At 40.4% G+C, this 24,105-nt stretch overlaps 4 protein-coding genes across 4 annotated transcripts; 2 read left to right on the forward strand and 2 right to left on the reverse strand.

Annotated features, from left to right (window-relative positions):
- Window positions 1-751: 751 nt before the first annotated feature.
- LOC143323375 (extracellular calcium-sensing receptor-like) lies at window positions 752-5,768 on the reverse strand. Its single transcript, XM_076735202.1, has 10 exons — window positions 5,727-5,768; window positions 5,334-5,497; window positions 4,938-5,232; window positions 4,631-4,717; window positions 4,111-4,380; window positions 3,512-3,718; window positions 3,147-3,422; window positions 2,598-2,825; window positions 2,370-2,493; window positions 752-1,665 (listed from the first exon to the last, which is right to left on the reverse strand). The coding sequence occupies exons 2-10, from the start codon at window positions 5,441-5,443 to the stop codon at window positions 752-754; spliced, it is 2,511 nt and encodes an 836-aa protein (XP_076591317.1). The 5' UTR covers window positions 5,444-5,497; window positions 5,727-5,768.
- Window positions 5,769-7,315: 1,547 nt separating this feature from the next.
- LOC143323376 (extracellular calcium-sensing receptor-like) lies at window positions 7,316-11,788 on the reverse strand. Its single transcript, XM_076735203.1, has 9 exons — window positions 11,502-11,788; window positions 11,034-11,328; window positions 10,787-10,873; window positions 10,330-10,599; window positions 9,764-9,967; window positions 9,400-9,675; window positions 8,565-8,789; window positions 8,348-8,471; window positions 7,316-8,229 (listed from the first exon to the last, which is right to left on the reverse strand). Exons 1-9 carry the CDS (start codon window positions 11,786-11,788, stop codon window positions 7,316-7,318), a joined length of 2,682 nt encoding a protein of 893 aa, XP_076591318.1.
- A 1,389-nt stretch (window positions 11,789-13,177) lies between these two features.
- On the forward strand, window positions 13,178-17,898 carry LOC143323216 (extracellular calcium-sensing receptor-like). Its single transcript, XM_076734940.1, has 8 exons — window positions 13,178-13,326; window positions 13,837-14,131; window positions 14,235-14,524; window positions 14,833-15,128; window positions 15,447-15,646; window positions 15,770-15,991; window positions 16,779-16,902; window positions 16,994-17,898. Exons 1-8 carry the CDS (start codon window positions 13,268-13,270, stop codon window positions 17,896-17,898), a joined length of 2,391 nt encoding a protein of 796 aa, XP_076591055.1. The 5' UTR covers window positions 13,178-13,267.
- A 935-nt stretch (window positions 17,899-18,833) lies between these two features.
- LOC143323217 (extracellular calcium-sensing receptor-like) lies at window positions 18,834-24,062 on the forward strand. The gene is made up of 8 exons (XM_076734941.1): window positions 18,834-18,877; window positions 19,283-19,577; window positions 19,672-19,961; window positions 20,148-20,443; window positions 21,582-21,781; window positions 21,905-22,126; window positions 22,944-23,067; window positions 23,158-24,062. Exons 1-8 carry the CDS (start codon window positions 18,849-18,851, stop codon window positions 24,060-24,062), a joined length of 2,361 nt encoding a protein of 786 aa, XP_076591056.1. The 5' UTR covers window positions 18,834-18,848.
- Window positions 24,063-24,105: the final 43 nt, after the last annotated feature.

Consider the following 24,105-nt stretch of genomic DNA (forward strand, 5'->3'; position numbering starts at 1 on the left):
TAAAGTTAATATTATTCTAATATATACAACATATTGTAAAAGAATTTTAGCAAATATAAGCTGCAAACCACATTATTTATTTTTCAAATCATTTTAAAGTTTGTGCATCATAGTAGTTTCACAATGTGTATTTTCCCCCTACCATTCTTCTAAATTCCTGTCAACTAAAATCAAAAGTTGTTCTTGAACTGTTTTGAGTACATACATGGTGTTTTTTTTAAATGAAACGCAAAATGTATTATTATTATTATTATTACAGCATATCACATTGTTACTGATTGTGGGTGTTAGAGGATTTAATTTGGTGCTTTGAGCTTCTTTTCTACAACAAAGGTGAGGGTTATAAAATTGAAACCATCTATATATAGAGAGAAAGAGGAACCTGCCAAGGTTGTCCCATTTCCCTATCACTGTTTTCTAGCGCACAAGTAGCAATTATAATAAGGGGTATCAGTCTGAAAACAATGAGTCAAAAATTTGCATCATATGCATATGAAACTGTTGCTTGTCTCAAATATTTGATGGTCTGGGAAATGGAAACTGATTGCTTCTTCACATTCACAGTCACTTCAACATTGTTTTTGAGTATTTCAGATCCCACAGAATATAATCAGGCAAAACAGGTAATGATGGGAATGACAGACACAACAGAAAACTCAGTTTTTAAATGTCATTTTATGAGCAGATCACGGTTGAATACATTTCAAATACAGGCTGAATGAAACTGATTGATATTTACTTGAGTTACTTTTTATGATTTGGCGTTGCCTCGACCCATGATTGCTTTCTTTGTGTTCCTCTCCGGTCTCAGCAGGATTATGTAACATTTGGGTCCAAACAGTGACAACAAGAGACCAAAACTGGAAGCCAGGATAGCAAACACCTCCACTGCATCTGCATATTTGCCTGGTGAGTTGACATAAGCAGGGACAAAGGCCACCCACACAGCACAAAAGATGAGCATGCTGAAAGTGATGAGCTTGGCCTCATTGAAGTTGTCCGGAAGATTCCTCGCCAGAAATGCTATCAGGAAGCTGAGGACAGCCAGTAAGCCAATATAACCAAGTAACACTGCGAAACCAACTGTGGACCCAACAACACATTCATAAACTATCTTGTCATTGTAGTATTGAGTGTTTTTATGGGGAGCTGGTGAGGAAGAGACAAGCCAAGCAGTGCAAATTGCTGCTTGAATTGATGTAAGAACAATAACTGTCCCTCTCTGCTGCACAGCACCAAACCACTTCAGACTGGCTCCACCTCCTGGCTTGGAGGCCTTAAACACAGCCAGAACCACCATGGTTTTCACAAGAATGCATGAGACACAAAGCACAAAGCTGATCCCAAATGCTGCATGTCTCAGCTGGCATGTCCACAGCTTTGGACGGCCAATAAACAGCAGTGAACACAGGAAACATAGTTTAAGTGACACCAAGAGCAGGAAACTTAATTCTGAATTGTTGGCGCGTACCATGGGTGTACTGCGATGATAGGTGAATATCCCGAGGACAACAGCACTAATTAATGTACCCAGCAATGATGCAGCTGTCAAGCAGATACCCAGAGGCTCATGGTAGGAGAGGAACTCTGTTTTCTTAGGAACACAGTGGTCACGCTGGGGGCTGGACCAGAAGTCCTCTGGACAACTGGTGCACTCCATGGAATCTGACAAAAAAAGCAAGTTTCTCTTTGTTTATGCATTTTTTTTTTTTTAAAACAATTTTACCAATGGTCACTCTTTAGCAGGGCCAGTTTTTTTTTTTTTTTTCTCGTCATGACTGCCAGCAGGTGTGTGCTTTTTGCCTATATCATGTGGTCACCAAGAAGTGAAACGTTCCTGAATACAAATTCATTTTTCACGATATAACATAGTTGATAGTAGAGGCTCTGGACTCAAGTCAGATGACTTGACTGGAGTCAGACTCAAGTTGTAAATTTCAGACTTTCAGACTTGCTTGACTAACACTGATAAAAGACTTGACTTCAACTTGATACAGCTGACTTGACTTGCCAGTTAAGCTATCCAGGCACATTACTAGCTAACATGCTAATGATTAAATGGTTACAGATGTACCGTTAATCTTCATCTGACATGGCATTGTATTGTTTTAAGTGCCTCTTAATACACCGTTAATTTAAATTTAAGAGTGTGAAAAGCTAGCATGTTGCACTGTAGGTAGTAGTGATCATGAAGTTTTTCAAGGTGGGGATGAGGTCCACTTTCCTGCTGAGCTAATACAGTGTACAGCAACAACATTTTCTGCAGTTTTTGTCTGTATCTATTAGTGCCTGATTTTCACCACAGTAACCTGAGATTTGCACATGTGTGACTTTCTCCCACCTCTGGTTGATGCCACATTGATACTAACCTGTTTTATTGCTGATCTTTCCCTCAGAACAAAGGACACAGTCGAAACAGCAGACAGGCTGGCCCTTTTTTCTGGCCATGCGGGTACCTGGAGGACAGGTCTCACTGCAAACTGACCGGGGCGGCTGTAAATATTGTAAAAGTTATATCACAGTTACTCTACACAGTTTGATTCTTCTATTGTTTGTTATACAGTGCAAAGGCAAAAACAACAATAAACAGAAGTAACCTGTTTGGACTCAAAGTTCCAGAAGATTTTGTCTTCATCAATTGTGAGTTCTTCACCTTTAATGGCCGACCTCTTGACCTCACCCACATTCTGAACTTTAGTTGTTCCATCAGGGAGCCACAGCCAGTTCATGATATCATATATTGGTAAGGCATCACCATTCTCATCAAATGACACATGATCACCAAATGGTGTGGTGAAATTGACCTTTTCCAAGTAATGCACAAGCTACAAAGGGGTATAATAGAAATAATTAATGTGAAAACATTTTACATTTGCTGTTCTTGATTGGACATATGCTTTTAGATGCTACGAGGGAATGATTAGCTAGATTTTATCATGCTAGTGTTCAATACAACATACTCAAATACAGTTGTTTAAATTTGATCAACCATTGTTGCTTTCGATTACTTTTGTTTCTCACAACAAATGAAGGGAATTTTATTCTGTGTTCTACTTCTATCAAAATTGTCAATGCTGTTTTAACACATCAAGAGGTAGCCACTGTTTTCTAAAGCTAAACAGGTGGGATGCAAGCTGATATCACACCTGCCATGGCTCCAGACTTTGCAATGTGGCACAGCTGTGCCCGCTGAAAGGCCCTCTGCCTGGCACACAGCGCAGCATGTTATCGAGGGCATACGCCAGAGCATACACAGCCTTGTAAATATTGTACTCAGGCCTGAGGTTTGAAACATCCAAAAACTCAGCCTTCACTTTCTCCAGGTCTTCATCTCCAGTGCACTCTGCTCTCCCAGCTTCCACCCAACCTGCTGGAGGTGGAGCAAATCTACACTGAAATGTATGCTCCCAAAACTGTCTCACCTGGAATGTATTCAAAACGAATTAGTAACAGAAATAAACAATATTTTATTTTCGTAAATACTGATCAGTTTGTAAAGTTAAACTCTTACCATACTGTTTCCACTGTTTTTGTTGTCATGTTGGTCAGGACGTATTGTCAACAGAAAATCCCTGAGCCCTGGTATTTCTCCTCTGCGGATGGCGATTCCCAGTGTGCCACCCAGGTATGGCATGAGGTGGGGGGTCTGGAGCACAGCAGCTGCTGTCCAAGCTTCACTTGCTATCCACTGCAGGCCTGTCACATTCTGCTTCACCACCTATTTATTGTATCTTATAAATTTACGTGGACCAAATATATACTTCATGCCCTACTTTGTAGGACTGAAACACTACAAAATATAAACAAAAAATAATAACCTCATGCCAGTATAACTGCTGAAATATCAGGTCTTAAGATCATGAGAAAAACATAGATGAACAATAGATGTTTGGGAAGAATTCATAGGTGTGCTACGCCATCTCTTTAAGTCAATAAGCTTGATTTTTTTTCCTTATTCACATGAAGTTCACAATAATTTTCCCCCTGTGTTATTACTTCATAAATCAGTCACCATAACCGAATCTGTGATGTTGATAGATAGATAGATAGATAGATAGATAGATAGATAGATAGATAGATAGATAGATAGATAAATAGATAGATAGATACCTCTTCCATTAGTTGAATCATGTGGATCTGATGCGCAAACACGATGACCACACGAGCTGTGGATTTCTTCATCACCTCCACAATCCTTTTTAGTTCAGTTGGGTTATCCCCCCAAGGCAAAATCTCTAAGTAGGCCAGACATCCTCCACTGGACTCAGCCAAGTCCAATTGAAAGGTTCGGGCAACATGGAGTCCATAGTCATCATTACTCACCAACAGACCTGCCCAGGTCCAGCGAAAGCGTTTCAGAACCTGAATCATTGCATGCACCTGAATACAGGATGGAGTATAAAGATTGGAATGGTCTGTCAGTGGAAATTGCCCTATTCATGTATCATAGTAAAATTACAGTTAATTGAATACATTGCACATTTTCTTCTAAATCTTTGTAGTTTTGTCATGTATGCTCAAAGCAAATACAGTTGTGTTCTATAAAAGGCAAGACATTTCTTTAATCAAAGGTTATTTTTCAAAGCCCACTACACTTTCTGTGAAACATATTTTGCATTTGTTTTTTCACCTGGAAAGCATCACTTGGGATTGTTCTAAAGAAGGATGGAAACCTCTGGCGATCACTGAGGCAGGAGCATGTTGCAAAATAACTCACCTATAAAAAAATGATACAGTAGTCACAACAGGTGTATTTCTCATACCTGACTTCACCAGGTTAGCAATTCAGCATTTTAAAATCTATAATAAATAGAAATCTGCTTACCAAATACAGCTGAGATTTAATGTACATATCCTATGCTATCATTTTAAACTGTGAAATTCATTTAAGTACAGCTCATCAAATGCACAGTTAAGGCCAAAGGAAGGAAACTCACAATGGGCAATTTGAATAAACCTATCACATCAGAGGTGGCGATAGAAAATGTTGAGAACGAGTCACCCACAATCCCCAGGACTGGAGGGGTCCCCAAACAGTTCTCCTGAAGCAGAAACTGCTCCTCTTGACCACTAGCCATTGACAATGCAGCACTGAATCCAATTACAAGTGTGGCACAGTTGTCATAAAGACTGTATCCCAGAGTCACATTCGGTAGCAGATTGGTGTTTTTGTTGATTTCATAGATAGCAAAGGCCATGGTCATGGCATGCCTGAATCCTGGAGGGTCAAAGCTAGCACACAAAATATTGCTATTAATCACCAAGTAATACACAGTCCTGTACATAATGGTCTGCACAGATTTACGTTTCTGGTACATGAGTGTGACACTTACCCTTGGCAGCTGAGCTGATTTGGCTCTGAGGTAAATGTCAGTTCGGGAAAGACAGAGGTGTAGTGGACTTCAAACAGTCCACCCAGAATCACATCACCAGACTTGTGCATCCCATTCAGATAAAACTGTCTCCTTAATTTACAAGATGACAAAAGAGGAGAAGGCTCTGACAAGAAAAAGAAGGAAGAGAAAAAAGTCAACATCAGGTAGGTATACAAGAACAAACATGACTCTAGAAATGCCCTCATAACTGCCCTCCTCATGCCTGTTTGTTACCCTCATGCATGGTTACTTAATTTTATATGCAGGCTAATGGCACCTCCTTTGGTAGTTTTTGTCATATTTTTACACCACCCACCAGGGCATTGGCAATCATGTAGGGGCAGGGCATACACATATCAAATTAGTTCTATAGACACAGAATATCACAATAACATCAATTTTGTGCTGCAATTTCTGTTCACCACTTTAATGTAGGATTGAACTATATAACTATTATGAAGAGCTCATCTTGAGTTTCTATGTCTGAAACAAAGAATTATGTTGAATAAGATTTTTTTGTCACATGAATAATACTTCATGGAGAATTACAGTGTGGTGATATACCTCACTTGGTTCCCAAAGAACTGGGCGGTTAGAGACTTTAGAGTCCTGTCAGCACTGTATCAAATGGTCATCTCATCCCCCGGAGAGGAGGAAGAGGTGGACGATTACTAATAGCTTTGGTAATATCTGTTGCTCCTTAGGATTTAATAAAGACGAGGGACTGCGTGATCTGACATCAAGTCAGCTGCTTGGTGACATTAGCCAGGTGAAGTGAAATGCACATGTTAAATGTAAATGCATCAGATGGCTGCACTTTTCCCCCAGAATATGGAAAGGTCATGTTTTGCCCATACCCAGCTTTTTTGCCTAAGGTTAGTGAGTCCTCTTATAGCTGCCCCATGCCTAAGCTTCTGGATTTTTATGCCTTTAGCCACAGAAAGTAATTCACAACTTCACTTAACTTCACAACGTGTCCCATGAGAGCCTTACACATTTAGACAAATCTTAGGGATGAAGGAAGCATCTTCTAATTGAGGGATATAGTCCCTCTCTAACCAGTATCCTTCTGGGGTTAGGGTCTCCAGGAGGCCTGCAAACACATTCCACCGAGGGTGCGGTTACTTGACAGCTAAAAGGGCAGATCTGCTTGTACAATTCAGGTGATTGGTCTGTCCCCTGACAGATTAAGTGGTAGTGGAGCTTCCATTATTGGTCATGCCAGAAGGCACTTGCCATAGTGAGATACTTCACCCCAAACTGAAACCCAAACTACACATTGTTCAGTACTGCGAAACAAACAAACAAACAAACAAACAAACACATAAATACATAATAAAATAAAATAAAATAAAATAAAATAAAATAAAATAAAATAAAATAAAATAATAAATAAAAAATAGTAATAATAAAAGGGATTTTAATGTACTGTAAAGTATTGTTATGTCAACTTGATTGTTTCTCTCTGCCAGTTACCAAATTATTTAATTGGAGTATTAAAGGTTTAAGTTAAGCAAACCTGTAAGCAATCATTTATTGATCATCAAAATGTCATCAAATATCTTAAGCACTGTTGCACCATTACTATAATCTAATGTGACAGACACACTATTCTTTTGTGAGCCTCGACTTTAAAGGAATAAAAGGAAAGGCCAGACCCAGTCAGCTAAATGGGGTGTTGCAATGTGAGCTAGTCAATTAAAGATTTAGTTGTTTGAACAGCTTTATTGGTCATGTGTAAAGCTAAAAATAGACTATTACCTGTAAATCTACAAAAGTTGTTTACAGTAAGATCAAACAATGTGGATCATAGAAGGAAGTTTAATTTCAGAAATCTGCACATACAACATTAAACCATGTGAGAAACAGAACACATTTTTTTATCTGGATCAACTATGAGCAGATCACTCTTGAAAGGATGTAAAATACCTATATACACATTACGTTCTAGGGGTGGCTCGACCCATGATTGCCTTCTTTGTGTTCCTCTCTGGTCTCAGTAGGATTATGAAACATTTAGGTCCAAATAATGCCACTAACACACCAAAACTGGATGCTAGGATGGCAAACACCTCCACCGCATCTGCATATTTACCTGGAGAGTTGACATAAGCAGGGATGAAGGCCACCCACACTGCACAAAAGATGAGCATGCTGAAAGTGATGAGCTTGGCCTCATTGAAATTGTCTGGAAGATGCCTCGCCAGAAATGCTAACAGAAAGCTTAGGATAGCCAGTGAGCCAATGTAACCAAGTAACACAGCAAAACCAACTGTAGATCCAACAACACATTCGTAAACTATTTTATCATTGTGATATTGAGTGTTTTTATGAGGAGCTGGTGAGGCAGAGACAAGCCAAGCAGTGCAAATTGCTGCTTGGATCGATGTAAGAACAATAACTGTCCCTCTCTGCTGCACAGCACCGAACCACTTCAGACTGGCTCCACCTCCTGGCTTGGAGGCCTTGAACACAGCCAGAACCACCATGGTTTTCACCAGGATGCATGAGACACACAGCACAAAGCTGATCCCAAATGCTGCATGTCTCAGCTGACATGTCCACAGCACGGGACGGCCAATAAACAGCAGTGAGCACAGGAAACATAGTTTAAGTGACACCAAGAGCAGGAAACTCAATTCTGAATTGTTGGCGCGTACCATGGGTGTGCTGCGATGATAGGTGAAGATCCCCAATACGGCATCACTGATAAATGTGCCCAGCAATGATGCAGCTGTCAAGCAGATACCCAGAGGCTCATGGTAAGAGAGAAACTCTATTTTCTTAGGAACACAGTGGTCACGCTGGGGGCTGGACCAGAAGTCCTCTGGACAACTGGTGCACTCAGTGGAATCTGACAAAAAGAGGAAAAATGTGAAGATAAGTATCGATATTATGTGTTCAAAGGAAACCTAGTGTTTTTTTTAAATCTGACTACAAAATGTTGACATTAATTTATATTTGACACCAACCTGTTTCATTGCTGATCTTTCCCTCAGAACAGGAGATGCAGTCAAAACAGCACACAGGTTGCCCCTTCTTTCTGGCCATGCGAGTACCTGGTGGGCAGCTCTCACTGCACACTGACCGGGGTGGCTTTGGGAATTAGAGTTATCATTGTTCTACACCACTTCACGCTGTTATTTAAGTTATTTGGAAGCATCAGTAAAATCAATAAGGAGAAGTAACCTGTTTGGATCCAAAGTTCCAGAAAATTCTGTCTTCATCAAGTGTGAGTTCTTCACCTCTGGCTGACTCCTTAACCTCACCCACACTCTGAATCTTTGTTGTTCCATCAGGGAGCCACAGCCAGTTCATGACGTCATATATTGGTAAGGCATCACCATTCTCATCAAATGACACTTGATCGCCAAATGGTGTGGTGAAGTTAACTTTATCCAAATAATAAACCAGCTTCAAATGGGTGAAAGGAATTAAACAACAGATAATTAATGTATAATTAATGTAAGAAATTCCATCCAAACATACCCCTGTTTTAGTATAGCTATCAATTATTCTTTGTTGTATTGTTATAAAGTATTCTTTGTTTTGGCTTTGCTGAAATTATCATGTTTCATGTGTAACATAATGCTAGGTTCAAAAACAGTGTGCAAAAGTTAAGCCACTGGAGGTCAGCAAAGACAAGATTTCTAGGGCGTGTGAAGTTACTCTTCAAATGGAGAAAAGACAATAAATTAACCTTTCAAAATATAATCAGATTTTTGAGATCCCATGTATTTCAGGCTGTTTTGTCTGATTGCTTCATCTATTCTAAATTAAAATACATGTTCGATGTGTGTGTGGCATGAAGGGGTTGCAACTTTGTCTTACAAAACATCATGGGAACTTGTTTTGATTAAATACTTCCATTTGTAGGAGGCATTTCTAATGTTATGTCATAATAAGATAATGTCTTAAAATTTTTAATAGTATTCCTACTGATAAACTACATTTAGTTAGAACCTCAAGTTGTAGCAGCTGTATTTGGAAACATAAACAGGTCAAATATAAATTGATATCACACCTGCCATGGCTCCAGTCTTTGTAAAGTGGCACAGCTGTGCCCGCTGAAAGGCCCACTCCCTGACACACAGCGCAGCATGTCATCCAGGGCATATGCCAGAGCATACACAGCCTTGTACACATTGTACTCTGGCCTTAGGTTTGAAACATCGAACAGCTCACTATCCACAGTATGTAAGTCTTCCTGTCCAGTGCATAGTGCTCCCCCAGATTCCACCCAACTTGCTGGAAGTGGTGGAAATTTACACTGAAATATGTCTTCCCAAAACTGATTTACCTGAAATGTGATAAAAACTCAGCATCAGCAGAAATAATGACAATGTAGTACTGCTGCAACAGGTCAGATTGTAAGGTTTAACTCTCACTATACTATTTCCATAGTTGTTGTGGTGCTGGTTAGGGTGTATTCTTAAAAGGAAGTCCTTGAACCCGGCCATCTCTCCTCGACGGATGGCGATGCCCAATGTGCCACCCAGGTATGGCATAAAGTCGGGCGTCTGGAGTACATCGACAGATGTCCAAGCTTCACTGGCCATCCACTGCAGCCCTGTCACGTTCTGCCTCACCACCTTGAATTTGTATTATAAAACTTTTTAGTTCCAGACATCTAAGGCACAAACATAGTCTCCTTTGCAGTATTTACTCAACTGTGTACAATTATGCTGTCATTATATATGCAGTTCTTGACTTTTGACTTGACTTTTTTCTTTGCTTCTCCTACTGCAGTTTGAAGAAAAGAAAAAAGAAGAATTGTGTTTTGTGAACTTCTTTATTTGTCTAAATCTGAGAATATGTATGCACACATAAATATTGAATCAAAAGCAGTTAATAACTGAAAGAATACTATTTTTAGTGAAATTGAAAATATAGAAAACCTTTGAACCTTTTTAAAAACACAGATTCATAAATTACAGTGTATTTTGAACCCAACCTCCTCCATTAGTTGATAAATGTGGATTTCATGTGCAAACACAATGACCACTCGAGCTGTGGATTTCTGGATCACATCCACAATCCTCTTAAATTCAGCTTGATCATGGCCCCAAGGCAAAACCTCTGAGTAGGCCAGACAACCTCCACCAGACTGGGCCAAGTTGGATTGGAAGGATCTGGCAACATGTAGCCCATAGTCATCATCACTGATCAGCAGGCCGATCCAAGTCCAGCCAAAGCGTTTCAGAATCTGAATCATAGCACGGACCTAATTGGATAAAGAATATTGTTAAGTTAATTCAGTACTATCATCTCAATCTATGTGTTTGCATACACAAAGCATGCATTTCCTGAAGCCTCAAACAATGGGGATTCATTGGAAACACTTATTCTAAAATTTGCTGTACTCGCTGTCCAACATATTTTCCAGTGATCATTTTGCTGATTAGTTTCACCTGGAAATCATCACTTGGGATTGTTCTAAAGAAGGATGGAAACCTTTGGCGATCACTCAGACAGGAACATGTGGCAAAGTGACTCACCTGAAAAGAGACATACAGAGTGCGCACAGGTTGTGTACACCATACAAAACAAATCAACAGAGGCATTTGGAATATTTTACCCATTTCAACAATTTATCAGCATACAATAAAATACATTCATGAACAGCCAACTCAAAGTACAGAAGCAACGCAAGCTTACCATGGGCAATCTGAATAAACCTAGCACATTGGATGTTGCAATAGAAAATGTTGAGTAGGAATCACCCACAATCCCCAGAACTGGAGGGGTCCCTGAACAGTTCTCTTGAAGCAGAAACTGCTCCTCTTGACCGCTGGCCAGTGCCAAGGCAGCTCGAAATCCAATAACAAGTGCACCGCAGTTATCATAAAGACTGTATCCCAGAGTCACATTCGGGAGCAGAATTGAGTTTCTGTTGATTTCATCAACAGCAAAGACCATCGCCATGGCATGCCTGAACCCTTGAGTGTCAAAGCTGAAACACAAACTGTCATTCTTAACCGAAGATTTCGTGAGAATGCAAGGATACACTCATATTATTCACAGTATAAAATTATTAAAACATCCTGTATTAATCGGTTTGTATTATTTTCTTAATATATTAATATCAATAATGAATTTATACAGTCTGCTATGTGTGAGACTTACCCTTTGCAGGTGGGCTGACGTGGCTCTGAAGTGAATGTCCACTCAGGGAAGACTGAGGTGTAATGGACCTCAACCAGCCCACCCAAAGTCACGTCCCCAGCCTTGTGCAAACCATTGAGATAAAACTGCCTTCGTAATTTACAAGACGGGGAAAGAAAGGAAGAAATGGAAAAGAAAAAAGAAGAGAACAAAAGCAAGATCAGGTTGACACAAAGGAGCAAGTGCATGTCAAAAAATAGCCCCATGACTGCACTCCTCCCATCACCCCGTTTCTTATCTTGATGCATGGTTTCTTAACTTTATATGCAAGACGATGTCATCTACTTTGTGTCTTTTTCGTCTGTGTTTAATCTCTCACGCCACCTATCAGCAGTCAGTAGTGTATGCAAATCATAAGAGAGAGAGACTACATCAATTCAGTACGGATGCAGATGCGTACAGGAAATAACTTTATGTGTTCCTTTGTATACAACATTAACAAATATTTGTATGCCAATCACATATAAAAATGACATACATTTTTACATCCCCAGTCCTTGTCTTTAAAAGTCAATCACATAATGAATCTTCATTCTGTAATTCAGTTTTGGAAATTTAAATAAACATATTGAATTGCATGAAAGGTTGTGCAATGCAACACGTGCCAGTTCTTTGAACTGAAAAATGATTTTGAATGAAATGTAGGTTTGTTTTGAAAAGAATGGTTTGTAAATTAGCAGCCACGTTGGACCCACAGAGAGGAGACCAAGCGTGTACTTGTGCTAAGCATCAATGAAATGCAAATGCAAATCTAAAGCATTTGTTATTACGGCTACAAGTGACCTGACAGCCTCTTCATAATGAGTACACGGGATATTCCTTCACTTTTTCTGAATGATCATCAATAGAAAGAAATGTTTGTGACTGAAGCTCTGATTTTGGTCTTGGGCCTGTGTCCACTGAGCCTGTTCAGTATCTGTTTCCTGGAGCTGCACTGTGTTCTCCAATCATTCATTCTTACTAAAGAGTTAGTACGATCATTCCAGGAAAGAGAAGTCAACTGATTGTGCAGGTGACCAGTATAATTATAAATACTGATTTGCAGTTGAGTCAGATAGATAGAACAGCAGAATTTTGAAAGGGACACAAGACAGTTGGAAAAAAGCATAAAGGTTTAACTAGATATTAGTATATATCACGTGAAACAATAAAACTTGTAATTTGATTAAAAAAGGATTAAACCACTCAACCAATTGAAGGTGTGAATTTGTTGGAGGTGTGAAGGCTGAACTATGATAGCTAAAACTATGCAATACGTGGTGTAAGGGTAGGACAAAATTAGGGTGTTTGCAATGATAGTTTTACAAGAGACAGGGACACCCCATAGAGAGACATGAGCAAGACTTCAACAAAGAACACCAGGTTAGGGTGTCCAACAGTAAGATGACGTACAGTAGGGAGAGAGGCTTTAGTGTGATAGTCTATATAAACCAGTGAAAGCACATACAGTATGCCCACATGCAGACACCTCAGGGATGGAGATCTCAGCTCTCTTAATTGGCCTGATCTTGTCTCTCGGTTTGTGTGAGCTGAACTCATATCTTGCCTTGAATGGTTCTGTGGATGGTTTGAAACAAAGGGCTAAGCTTACAGACAGTAGAACTGCTGCTGGGGTCAGTATTGAGGGTTTATCTGTGAAATGTACGCACCGGGGTACCGATCGTTTACCTGCATTCACAACGGATGGTGACTACAACATTGGGGGTGTTTTCTCCATACACTACTACATGCACACAGTGAAGCACAACTTCACCGCTATGCCTGAGCCACTAAGGTGTACAGGGAGGTGAGTAAGAGGGACAAGTGGTAAATTAGAGGATGTTATACTGTGTGGGGATATGAACGTTTTGATCTGTATGACAATACAATAATATTGCAAAGCCTTTGTGTAGAGTCGAAACTTTATTTTATTTATTTACTTACTTACTTTCTTATTAAAATTAAGTTCCAAATAATTTTTTGGCCATTTAAATGGTTGGTATTATTTTCAAGAAAAATAGTACAGAATGACAACATGAAAAAGTAAGCATTTTTGTGTTGTTAACTGGAAAGATGAATCTGTTCAGCACATTGATTTATTAGCATTTTACAGAACCGAGACAAATTAAAAATTCACTATTAATCTGTGCATTAAAATGGGAAAAAGTTACCTTGGTGATGTATATTTAGCTCACGGAGTCAGTGCAGCTAGAACTTATTGTCCAGAATTTCAGTTCTCCTGTTTTGTGTGTTTTCTGTTGTTGTCCTCATGATATTATGTTAATTTAAACACTGATGACTGAGTGTCTGTGTGCAGCATTGACTCTCGTGAACTGCGCTTCTCACGCGCAATGATTTTTGCCATTGAGGAGATTAATAACAGCACGGAGCTGCTGCCGGGCATCAAACTCGGTTATCAGATCCACGACTCGTGTGCCTCAGTGCCCGTGGCGGTGCATGCAGCATTCCAGCTTTCAAATGGTCTGGACCCGGTGTATGACACCAGTGACAACTGCTCACAATCTGGTGTGGTGATGGCTATCATCGGTGAGTCTGGGTCCACGCCATCCATCAGCATGTCGCGCATCTTTGGGTCCTTTAACATTCCTCAAGTAAATATTTTAAATATATTCTGCCAATGCATGTGTTTATACAGGCCACTACTGATCTCTTTTGTCTCTCTGACTCAACATTTACGCTGCTGTTTTTCTTTAGGTGAGCCACTTTGCCACTTGTGCATGTCTGTCCGATAAGAAGCAGTATCCGAGTTTCTTCAGAACAATCCCCAGTGACCAGTTCCAGGCTGACGCGCTGGCCAAGCTGGTAAAACACTTTGGCTGGACTTGGATAGGTGCCATCCGGTCCGATTCGGACTATGGCAATAATGGCATGGCATCTTTCTTGGAAGCAGCACAGAAGGAGGGGATCTGTGTGGAGTACTCTGAATCTTTCTATCGGACCCACCCAAGGAGCAGGATCCAGAGAGTAGCTGATGTTATCCGCAGGTTTCTACATCACTGATTGTGCTTCTCTGTGCTGACACTGACCTTCTGCACACAAACCACATAAAATATTCAAAAACAACATGTAAAATCATTTTATCTTTAACCTTGAGTATCAAATTGGAGATGCATCATGTTCATTTCTCTCATTTATTCCTCATAAGGCTATGTGAGAAAAAAATTGCACAATCAGCACAACGAAAAACAAAAGTTTTTAAATGTGTTTACTTGTTGGTAGATGCGTTTGTGTTAACAATCTTGATACTTGTATTATTGTAACATAATGTATGCCCATTATAATGTCTCTCCAGGTCAACAGCTATGGTTATTGTGGCATTTGCAGCCTCTGGAGACCTGAGGATCCTGCTGGAGGAGCTGTCGCTAGAGCCTTCTCTGCCTCGTCAGTGGATTGGCAGTGAGGCCTGGGTAACTGACCCAGACATGCTGAGATTCAGCTTCTGTGCTGGAGCCATCGGATTTGGCATTCAGCAATCTGTCATCCCAGGTCTGAGAGACTTCTTGCTGGATCTCTCTCCCTCTGAAGTGGCTGCCTCTCCAGTGCTGACTGAGTTCTGGGAGGATTCATTCAACTGCAGACTGGAAAAAAGTGAGAAAGTTGTTGTGATTTTTAACATATTTGACATTCACAGTTGGGTCCTTGTCTGTTTGAGTGGACCTGACTGTGTTAAAAATTTTGAGCTGCTTGAAAATCAAACTCTAGATTTCTGCCAAGAGGGAAGACTATTGGCACGATTGATATTGAACAAAGACATGAGGTGAATGCAATGTGCATCTCTGTGAGTAATCTTACTTTGTGAATTCAGTTCAAGTTTATGCCCTCTGCTGTCTGAAAAAGATTAATGATATAAATTTATTGCTGAGGCTCTAAAAAACTTCCTCAGTCTCTGTGTGCTTTTAGGTGCAGCCACAGACGAGAGGTTGTGTGATGGAACTGAAGATATTCAGAGTCTCCAGAGCCCGTACACAGACACGGCTCAGCTCCGAATCACAAACATGGTCTACAAGGCTGTATATGCAATAGCACATGCCATTCATAATGCTGTGTGTCAGGAAAGAAATTCTACAATTCATTGTGACAAATTCACCAGGATAGAGTCCAAACAGGTCAGTCAGAATGAATAAGTGAACACTGCAATGCCCCTTTTTCATTATACTATACTTTTATGATGTGAAATATTGCATTTCTTTTATTTAAGATCACTATCTTACTTCACTTCATCCTCACAGGTTCTTGCTCAGCTGAAGAAAGTCAATTTTTCCCAAAATGGTTATGATGTGTCATTCGATGCCAACGGGGATCCTGTAGCCACATATGAACTGGTTAACTGGCAAAAAACTGAGAGTGGCAGCATTAAGTTGGTGACAGTAGGGCTCTATGATGCATCACTGCCAGTGGGTCAGGAGTTCCGTATCAACAGGAACCTCACCTGGATCGAGGACAGCACACAAGTAAGGAGCCCAAAGCAGAAATTTAACATGTTCCAATTTCAAATTGAATGATCTCAAAGGTTACAATGCTTTTGGTCTCTGTTCCACCCTGTGGCTGTGAAGAGATCCATTACTAACACAATTCCAATGCAAGCAAATCAAAAAATGATCCATTGCTGAGCAGTAGCAGACAGATAATAACAAAGAACGAACTTGTACTCAATGTACAGTAAGTTTAGAAGACAACCTCATGATTTGACTGAATCTGACTCCTGAAGCCTCATTTTAGCTTCAGCTGAACTTTAGAATGCATTGTTTTCAGACTGATTGAAGACAGACTTGAGACATGTGAACCTGTCCCTTAAAGGACCAGTGTGTAGGATTTAGTGGCATCACGTGGTGATGTTGCAGAGTGCAACCAACTGAACACCCCTCACCTCACCCTCCCTTTGCAAGTGTGTAGGAGAATCTACAGTGGCCTGAAAGTTTATGAGACATACAAAAGGCACTCTCTAGAGCCAGTGTTTGGTTTGTCCATTCTGCACTACTGTAGAAACATGGTGGTGCAACATGGTGGACACCGTGGAAGAGGACCCACTCCCCCTGTAGATATAAAGAGCTCATTCTAAGGTAACAAACACACAGCAATTCTTATTTTCAGGTTATTGCACACTAATAATGACATAATTATGAATATCGTGTTCCATTACTGGGAATATGTCACGGTAAATCCTACATGCTGGACCTTTAACCGTAAAAGCTGCAGAGCACACCTGAATATGTGTGTTTGTCTGTATCTGTGTTCCAGGTGCCTATATCAGTGTGCAGTGACAGCTGTCCTCCAGGAACTCGTAAAGTGCTGCAGAGAGGAAAACCCATCTGCTGTTATGATTGTGTACCATGTCCTGAGGGAGAGATTAGCAATGCTACAGGTATTTTTTATTTCTTAATTTTTTTTTAATTCATATCTAAAATGTTCAATATATGACTACTGAAGGTCCCTTTTGTTGTTTTGTTTTTCAGATTCCCCTGATTGTTTCCCTTGCCCCAAGGAGTTGTGGCCTAATGCAGATAGAGACACTTGTTTCCCAAAGCCTGTAGAGTTTCTGTCCTTTGACGAGGTCCTAGGAATCATCCTGGCTGCATTCTCCGTTGGTGGTGCCTGTCTTGCCATTATAACAGCAGCTGTGTTCTTTCGTCACAGGTCATCCCCGATTGTAAGAGCCAATAACTCAGAGCTGAGCTTCCTGCTGCTCTTCTCCCTGACTCTATGTTTCTTATGTTCATTGACTTTCATTGGAGCACCCTCTGAGTGGTCCTGCATGCTGCGCCACACAGCGTTTGGGATCACCTTCGTCCTCTGCATCTCTTGTGTTCTAGGAAAAACAATAGTAGTGTTAATGGCCTTCAAAGCTACACTCCCAGGCAGTAATGTCATGAAATGGTTTGGTCCACTACAACAAAGGATGACTGTAGTTTCTTTCACATGTATTCAAGTTTTAATATGTATTATTTGGTTGGTTGTTAGTCCCCCTTTTCCAATGAAAAACCTCACCACATACAAGGAGAGAATCATCCTGGAGTGTGCATTAGGCTCTGCTATTGGTTTCTGGGCTGTGCTCGGGTACATAGGCCTACTGGCTGTCTTTTGTTTTTTGTTAGCTGTCCTCGCTCGGAAACTACCTGATCATTTTAATGAAGCCAAGCTTATTACCTTCAGCATGCTGATATTCTGTGCAGTGTGGATCACCTTTATCCCAGCATATGTCAGCTCTCCTGGGAAATTTACTGTGGCTGTGGAGATATTTGCCATCCTGGCCTCCAGTTTTGGACTAACATTCTGTTTATTTGCTCCAAAGTGTTTCATCATATTGTTTCAGCCAGAGAAGAACACCAAGAAACATTTAATGAACAAAAATCAATCCTAGCATCTTAGGTTAGGAAATAGTTACGTTATAAAATACATATACATAGACCTTATGCTGTGCACATGCAACATAGTCATCACCTGGTTGATTATTTACATTTAAAAGTTTTTGTTTTTACATTGTATTGTATATTTTCTGGACTTCATTGTCATTTTTTGAATGTCATTTTAATATCTTTTAAATACTTCATCATGAGCTAAATAAAGTAGAAATTACCATGAAATTGAGTGAAATGAGTTCTTGTCTTTACGATGAAATCATTTCAAATATATGACAGTGGAACCATAAATGCTGCAATTTTTTTAAAAACTGGATTAAACCACATAACTAATTTAAAATGTGCGTTTTTTTGACTTGACTATAATATGAGAACAACTAAAGAAAAAAGGTTATCGGGGTGGACAAAATTAGTGAGGTATAGTCTGCTGACAGTGTTAAGTTTACAAGAGGAAAAAAAGAGTCATACTTAATGGAGATTATTTTATACATGCAGGACACAGAAAGACTTTTATAAGAGTTCATCATGGAACACAAGGTTAGGGCGTTCTCTCTCTCTGATGTGCAGTAAGATGACGTAAAGTAGGAGGGAAGGAGGGATGGTTTTGTCTGAAAATCGATATAAACCAGTGAAAACACACACAGTATGCCTACATGCAGACACCTGAGGGATGGAGATCTCAGCTCTCTTCATTGGCCTGATCTTGTCTCTGGGTTTGTGTGAGCTGAACTCATCTCTTGCATTGAATAGTTCAGGGGATGGGTTGAAACAAAAGACTGTGCTTACAGAGGATAAGACTCATGCTGGGGTCAGTACTGAGACCTCATCTGTGAAATGCAGGCAACAAGGCACTGATCGTCTACCTGTATTCTCCACGGACGGTGATTATGTCATTGGAGGTGTTTTCTCCATACACTACTACACCCACACACTGAAGCATGACTACACCACCATGCCTGAGCCACTAAAGTGCACAGGGAGGTTAGTAAGAGGGAGAAGTGGGAGATAAGAGGGTGTTGCACTGTGTGGAGCTAGAAATGTTTTGATTTGTATGTGCTTTATGTTGCATAAGCTTTTGTGTAGCATTGAAAACTTGAATATACAAAAACTATACATCATTAACAGGATAAGAACAAATGAATATTTTACATATACATGACTATTTTAATCCGTGCATTAAAATCCTGCGTGTTTAAGTTTGGTCAGGTAACTCTGCAATGTATATTTAGTTCACAGATGCAGTGCAGCTATCAGTAAGGCTGCTGTACATGACTATGAACTGCTGTTCTCCTATATTGTGTTTTTTTTTTTTTTTTTTTTTTGTTGTTGTTGTTATTGTCCTCATCCTATGCAAATTTAAACAGTGATATGAGTGTCTGTGTGCAGCGTTGACTCGCGTAAACTGCGCTTCGCACGCGCAATGATTTTTGCCATCGAGGAGATTAATAACAGCACGGAGCTGCTGCCGGGCATCAAACTCGGTTATCAGATCCACGACTCGTGTGCCTCAGTGCCCGTAGCAGTGCATGCAGCATTCCAGCTTTCAAATGGTCTGGACCCGGTGTTTGACACCGGTGACAACTGCTCACAATCTGGTATGGTCATGGCTGTCGTCGGTGAGTCTGGGTCCACGCTTTCCATCATCATGTCGCGCATCATCGGGCCCTTTAACATTCCTCAAGTAAATATTTTGATGTCATGGCAAGTTATGTGTTTAATATATGACAATGATGTTTTCCGAAGGATAATTAGACTGGGCTGCTGTTTGTCTTTAGGTGAGCCACTTTGCCACTTGTGAATGCCTGTCCGATAAGCAGCAGTTTCCAAGTTTCTTCAGAACAATCCCCAGTGACCAGTTCCAGGCTGACGCGCTGGCCAAGCTGGTGAAACACTTTGGCTGGACTTGGATAGGTGCCATCCGGTCGGATTCGGACTATGGCAATAATGGCATGGCATCTTTCTTGGAAGCAGCACAGAAGGAGGGGATCTGTGTGGAGTACTCTGAATCTTTCTTTCGCTCCCACCCACGGAGCAAGATCCAGAGAGTAGCTGATGTTATCCGCAGGTTTCTGCATCACTGTGCTTTTGATCTCTGTGCTGACACTGACCTCCATCCATCCATCCATTTCTGCACACTAAACCACAAAAACTAATTAATCAGATTTATTTTATTTTTTTTTTCACTAATGTTGTATTGATATTCTTGATACGTCTATTAGTATAATGTGAAGCATTATAATTTCTCTTCCAGGTCTACATCTACGGTTATTGTAGCATTTGCAGCTGCTGCAGAAATGGGGATGCTGCTGGAGGAGCTGTCGCTCAAGCCGTCTCCACCTCGTCAGTGGATAGGCACTGAGGCCTGGGTCACCAACCCAGACATGTTGAGGTTCACCTTCTGTGCTGGAGCCATTGGATTTGGCATTCAGCAATCTGTCATCCCAGGTCTGAGAGACTTTTTGCTGGATCTCCCTCCCACTGAAGTGGCTGCTTCTCCAATGCTGACTCAGTACTGGGAGGAGTCGTTCAACTGCAGACTGGAAAAAAGTGAGAAAGTTGATCTAACTTTTAACAAAGTTTACATTCACAGTTGGGTCGTTGTGGTCGTGTTGTTTTGTTGATTGTCTGTTTGGGTGGAGCTTCCCTTCTTAAAATCTCATCGGCTGCTTGAAAACCAAAACCCAGATTTCTGTCACAAGGGACATGTATTGATATTGAACAAAGACATGAGGTGGGCATAAGGTGCATCTCTGGGAAAAATCTCACTTTTCTGATTTCAGTTCAAGTTTCCGCCCTCTGCTGTTTTGGAAAAGATTTTATATGAACTTTGCTGCAGTGGTTTCAAAATACAAACACTGATGTCCTGAACACAAGCACAAAGTATAGACAGTGTCCATGCCACCAAGTTGAATAGAGATCTTAAACTGTACTTATGAGCATGCATCAATTATGGTGTTTGTTGGTCTAATTAGGCCACTATAGTGAGAGTGATTTCAGGTAAATTCTGTTGTTTAACCTTAATCTTATCAACTGAGGTGCCCACAGACCCTAAAGGTGTAATTTTTGTCATATCTCACAGGTGACTTATTCTGTCATTCCATTTTTTCCACTATGTTGGCAGTTGGACATTTTTTAGAAATGTGACTAATCATCTGATGACTGATTTATGCTAATGTGAGTTGGTTTACATAAAGGTAAAAGTAAACAGGACACATGCTGAAACAGCAGCAACGTAAAAGAAAGTAGATGGAGGCATGTCTGCAAAACAGGAAATTGAAATGTAAAATAAGCATGTTTTATAAATGTGTAAGGACAATATAGCTGTGTGGTTTCTGCAAGGTACATTTGGAGAATTATGTAAAACAAAAAGAAAGCAAAGAAAGAATAGTAAGCACATAAGAAAGAATAATAATGTGATATTAATAGAAGATAAGACAAATCTATTGATCCCACTCTGGGGAAATTTAGTTATTACAAACAGGAGAGGTAGAAAAACAATAAATACAAAATTTAAATGATACAAAATAAAAATGAAATAAACTATCTCTCTCTCTCTCTCTCTCTATATATATATATATAATGTACATTATATACCAAAAAAATAAGGACAGCTCAGTTTCACAATGAAAACTTATTGTCAAGGCTGAAGACACCTTTGGCTGTCTCTGTGTGTTTTTAGGTGTAGCCACAGATGAGAGCTTGTGTGATGGAACTGAAGATATTCAGACCCTTCAGAACCCGTACACAGACACATCCCAGCTCCGAATCACAAACATGGTCTACAAGGCTGTTTTTGCAATAGCACATGCCATTCATAATGCTGTGTGTCAGGAAAGAAATTCTGCAATTCATTGTGACAAATTCACCAGGATAGAGTCCAAACAGGTCAGTCAGAATGAATAAGTGAACACTGCAATGCCCCTTTTTCATTATACTATACTTTTATGATGTGAAATATTGCATTTCATTTATTTAAGATCACTATCTTACTTCACTTCATCCTCACAGGTTCTTGCTCAGCTGAAGAAAGTCAATTTTTCCCAGAATGGTTATGATGTGTCATTCGATGCCAATGGGGATCCTGTGGCCAAATATGAGCTGGTTAACTGGCAAAAAACTGAGAGTGGCAGCATTAAGTTGGTGACAGTAGGGCTCTATGATGCATCACTGCCAGTGGGTCAGGAGTTCCATATCAACAGGAACCTCACCTGGATCGAGGACAGCACACAAGTAAGGAGCCCAAAGCAGAAATTTAACATGTTCCAATTTCAAATTGAATGATCTCAAAGGTTACAATGCTTTTGGTCTCTGTTCCACCCTGTGGCTGTGAAGAGATCCATTACCAACACAATTCCAATGCAAGCAAATCAAAATATGATCCATTGCTGAGCAGTAACAGACAGACAGAGACAGCAGACAGAGATAATAACAAAGATAATAACAGAGATAATAACAAAGAACGAACTTGTACTCAATGTACAGTAAGTGTAGAAGACAACCTCATGATTTGACTGAATCTGACTCCTGAAGCCTCATTTTAGCTTCAGCTGAACTTTAGAATGCATTGCTTTCAGACTGATTGAAGACAGACTTGAGACATGTGAACCTGTCCCTTAAAGGACCAGTGTGTAGGATTTAGTGGCATCACGTGGTGATGTTGCAGAGTGCAACCAACTGAACACCCCTCACCTCACCCTCCCTTTGCAAGTGTGTAGGAGAATCTACAGTGGCCTGAAAGTTTATGAGACATACAAAAGGCACTCTCTAGAGCCAGTGTTTGGTTTGTCCATTCTGCACTACTGTAGAAACATGGTGGTCACAGTTGAAGAGGACCCACTCCCCCTGTAGTTATAAAGAGCTCATTCTAAGGTAACAAACACACAGCAATTCTTATTTTCAGGTTATTGCACACTAATAATGACATAATTATGAATATTGTGTTCCATTGCTGGGAATATGTCACAGTAAATCCTACATGCTGGACCTTTAACCGTAAAAGCTGCAGAGCACACCTGAATATGTGTGTTTGTCTGTATCTGTGTTCCAGGTGCCTATATCAGTGTGCAGTGACAGCTGTCCTCCAGGAACTCGTAAAGTGCTGCAGAAAGGAAAACCCATCTGCTGCTATGATTGTGTACCATGCCCTGAGGGAGAGATTAGCAATGCTACAGGTATTTTTTATTTTTTCATTTTTTGTCATTCATATCTAAAATGTCAAATATATGACTATTAAAGGCTCCTTTTGTTTCTGTGTTTTCCAGATTCCCCTGATTGTTTCCCTTGCCCCAAGGAGTTCTGGCCTAATGCAGAGAGAGACACTTGTTTCCCAAAGCCTGTAGAGTTTCTGTCCTTTGACGAGGTCCTAGGAATCATCCTGGCTGCATTCTCCGTTGGTGGTGCCTGTCTTGCCATTATAACAGCAGCTGTGTTCTTTCGTCACAGGTCATCCCCGATTGTAAGAGCCAACAACTCAGAGCTGAGCTTCCTGCTGCTCTTCTCCCTGACTCTATGCTTCTTATGTTCATTGACTTTCATTGGAGCTCCCTCTGAGTGGTCCTGCATGCTGCGCCACACAGCGTTTGGGATCACCTTCGTCCTCTGCATCTCTTGTGTTCTAGGAAAAACAATAGTAGTGTTAATGGCCTTCAAAGCTACACTCCCAGGCAGTAATGTCATGAAATGGTTTGGTCCACTACAACAAAGGATGACTGTCGGCTGTTTCACATTTATTCAAGTTTTAATATGTATTATTTGGTTGGTTGTTAGTCCCCCTTGTCCAATGAAAAACCTCACCACATACAAGGAGAGAATCATCCTGGAGTGTGCATTAGGCTCAGATATTGGTTTCTGGGCTGTGCTCGGGTACATAGGCCTACTGGCTGTCTTTTGTTTTTTGTTAGCTGTCCTTGCTCGGAAACTACCTGATAAATTTAATGAAGCCAAGCTTATCACCTTCAGCATGCTAATATTCTGTGCAGTGTGGATCACCTTTATCCCAGCGTATGTCAGCTCTCCTGGGAAATTTACTGTGGCTGTGGAGATATTTGCCATCCTGGCCTCCAGTTTTGGACTGACATTCTGTATATTTGCTCCAAAGTGTTTTATCATATTGTTTCAGCCAGAGAAGAACACCAAGAAACATTTAATGAACAAAAATCAATCCTAGCATCTTAGGTTAGGAAATAGTTACGTTATAAAATACATATACA

This window comes from Chaetodon auriga, chromosome 7, assembly GCF_051107435.1.
Source record: "Chaetodon auriga isolate fChaAug3 chromosome 7, fChaAug3.hap1, whole genome shotgun sequence".
Taxonomy (NCBI): Eukaryota; Metazoa; Chordata; class Actinopteri; order Chaetodontiformes; family Chaetodontidae; genus Chaetodon; species Chaetodon auriga.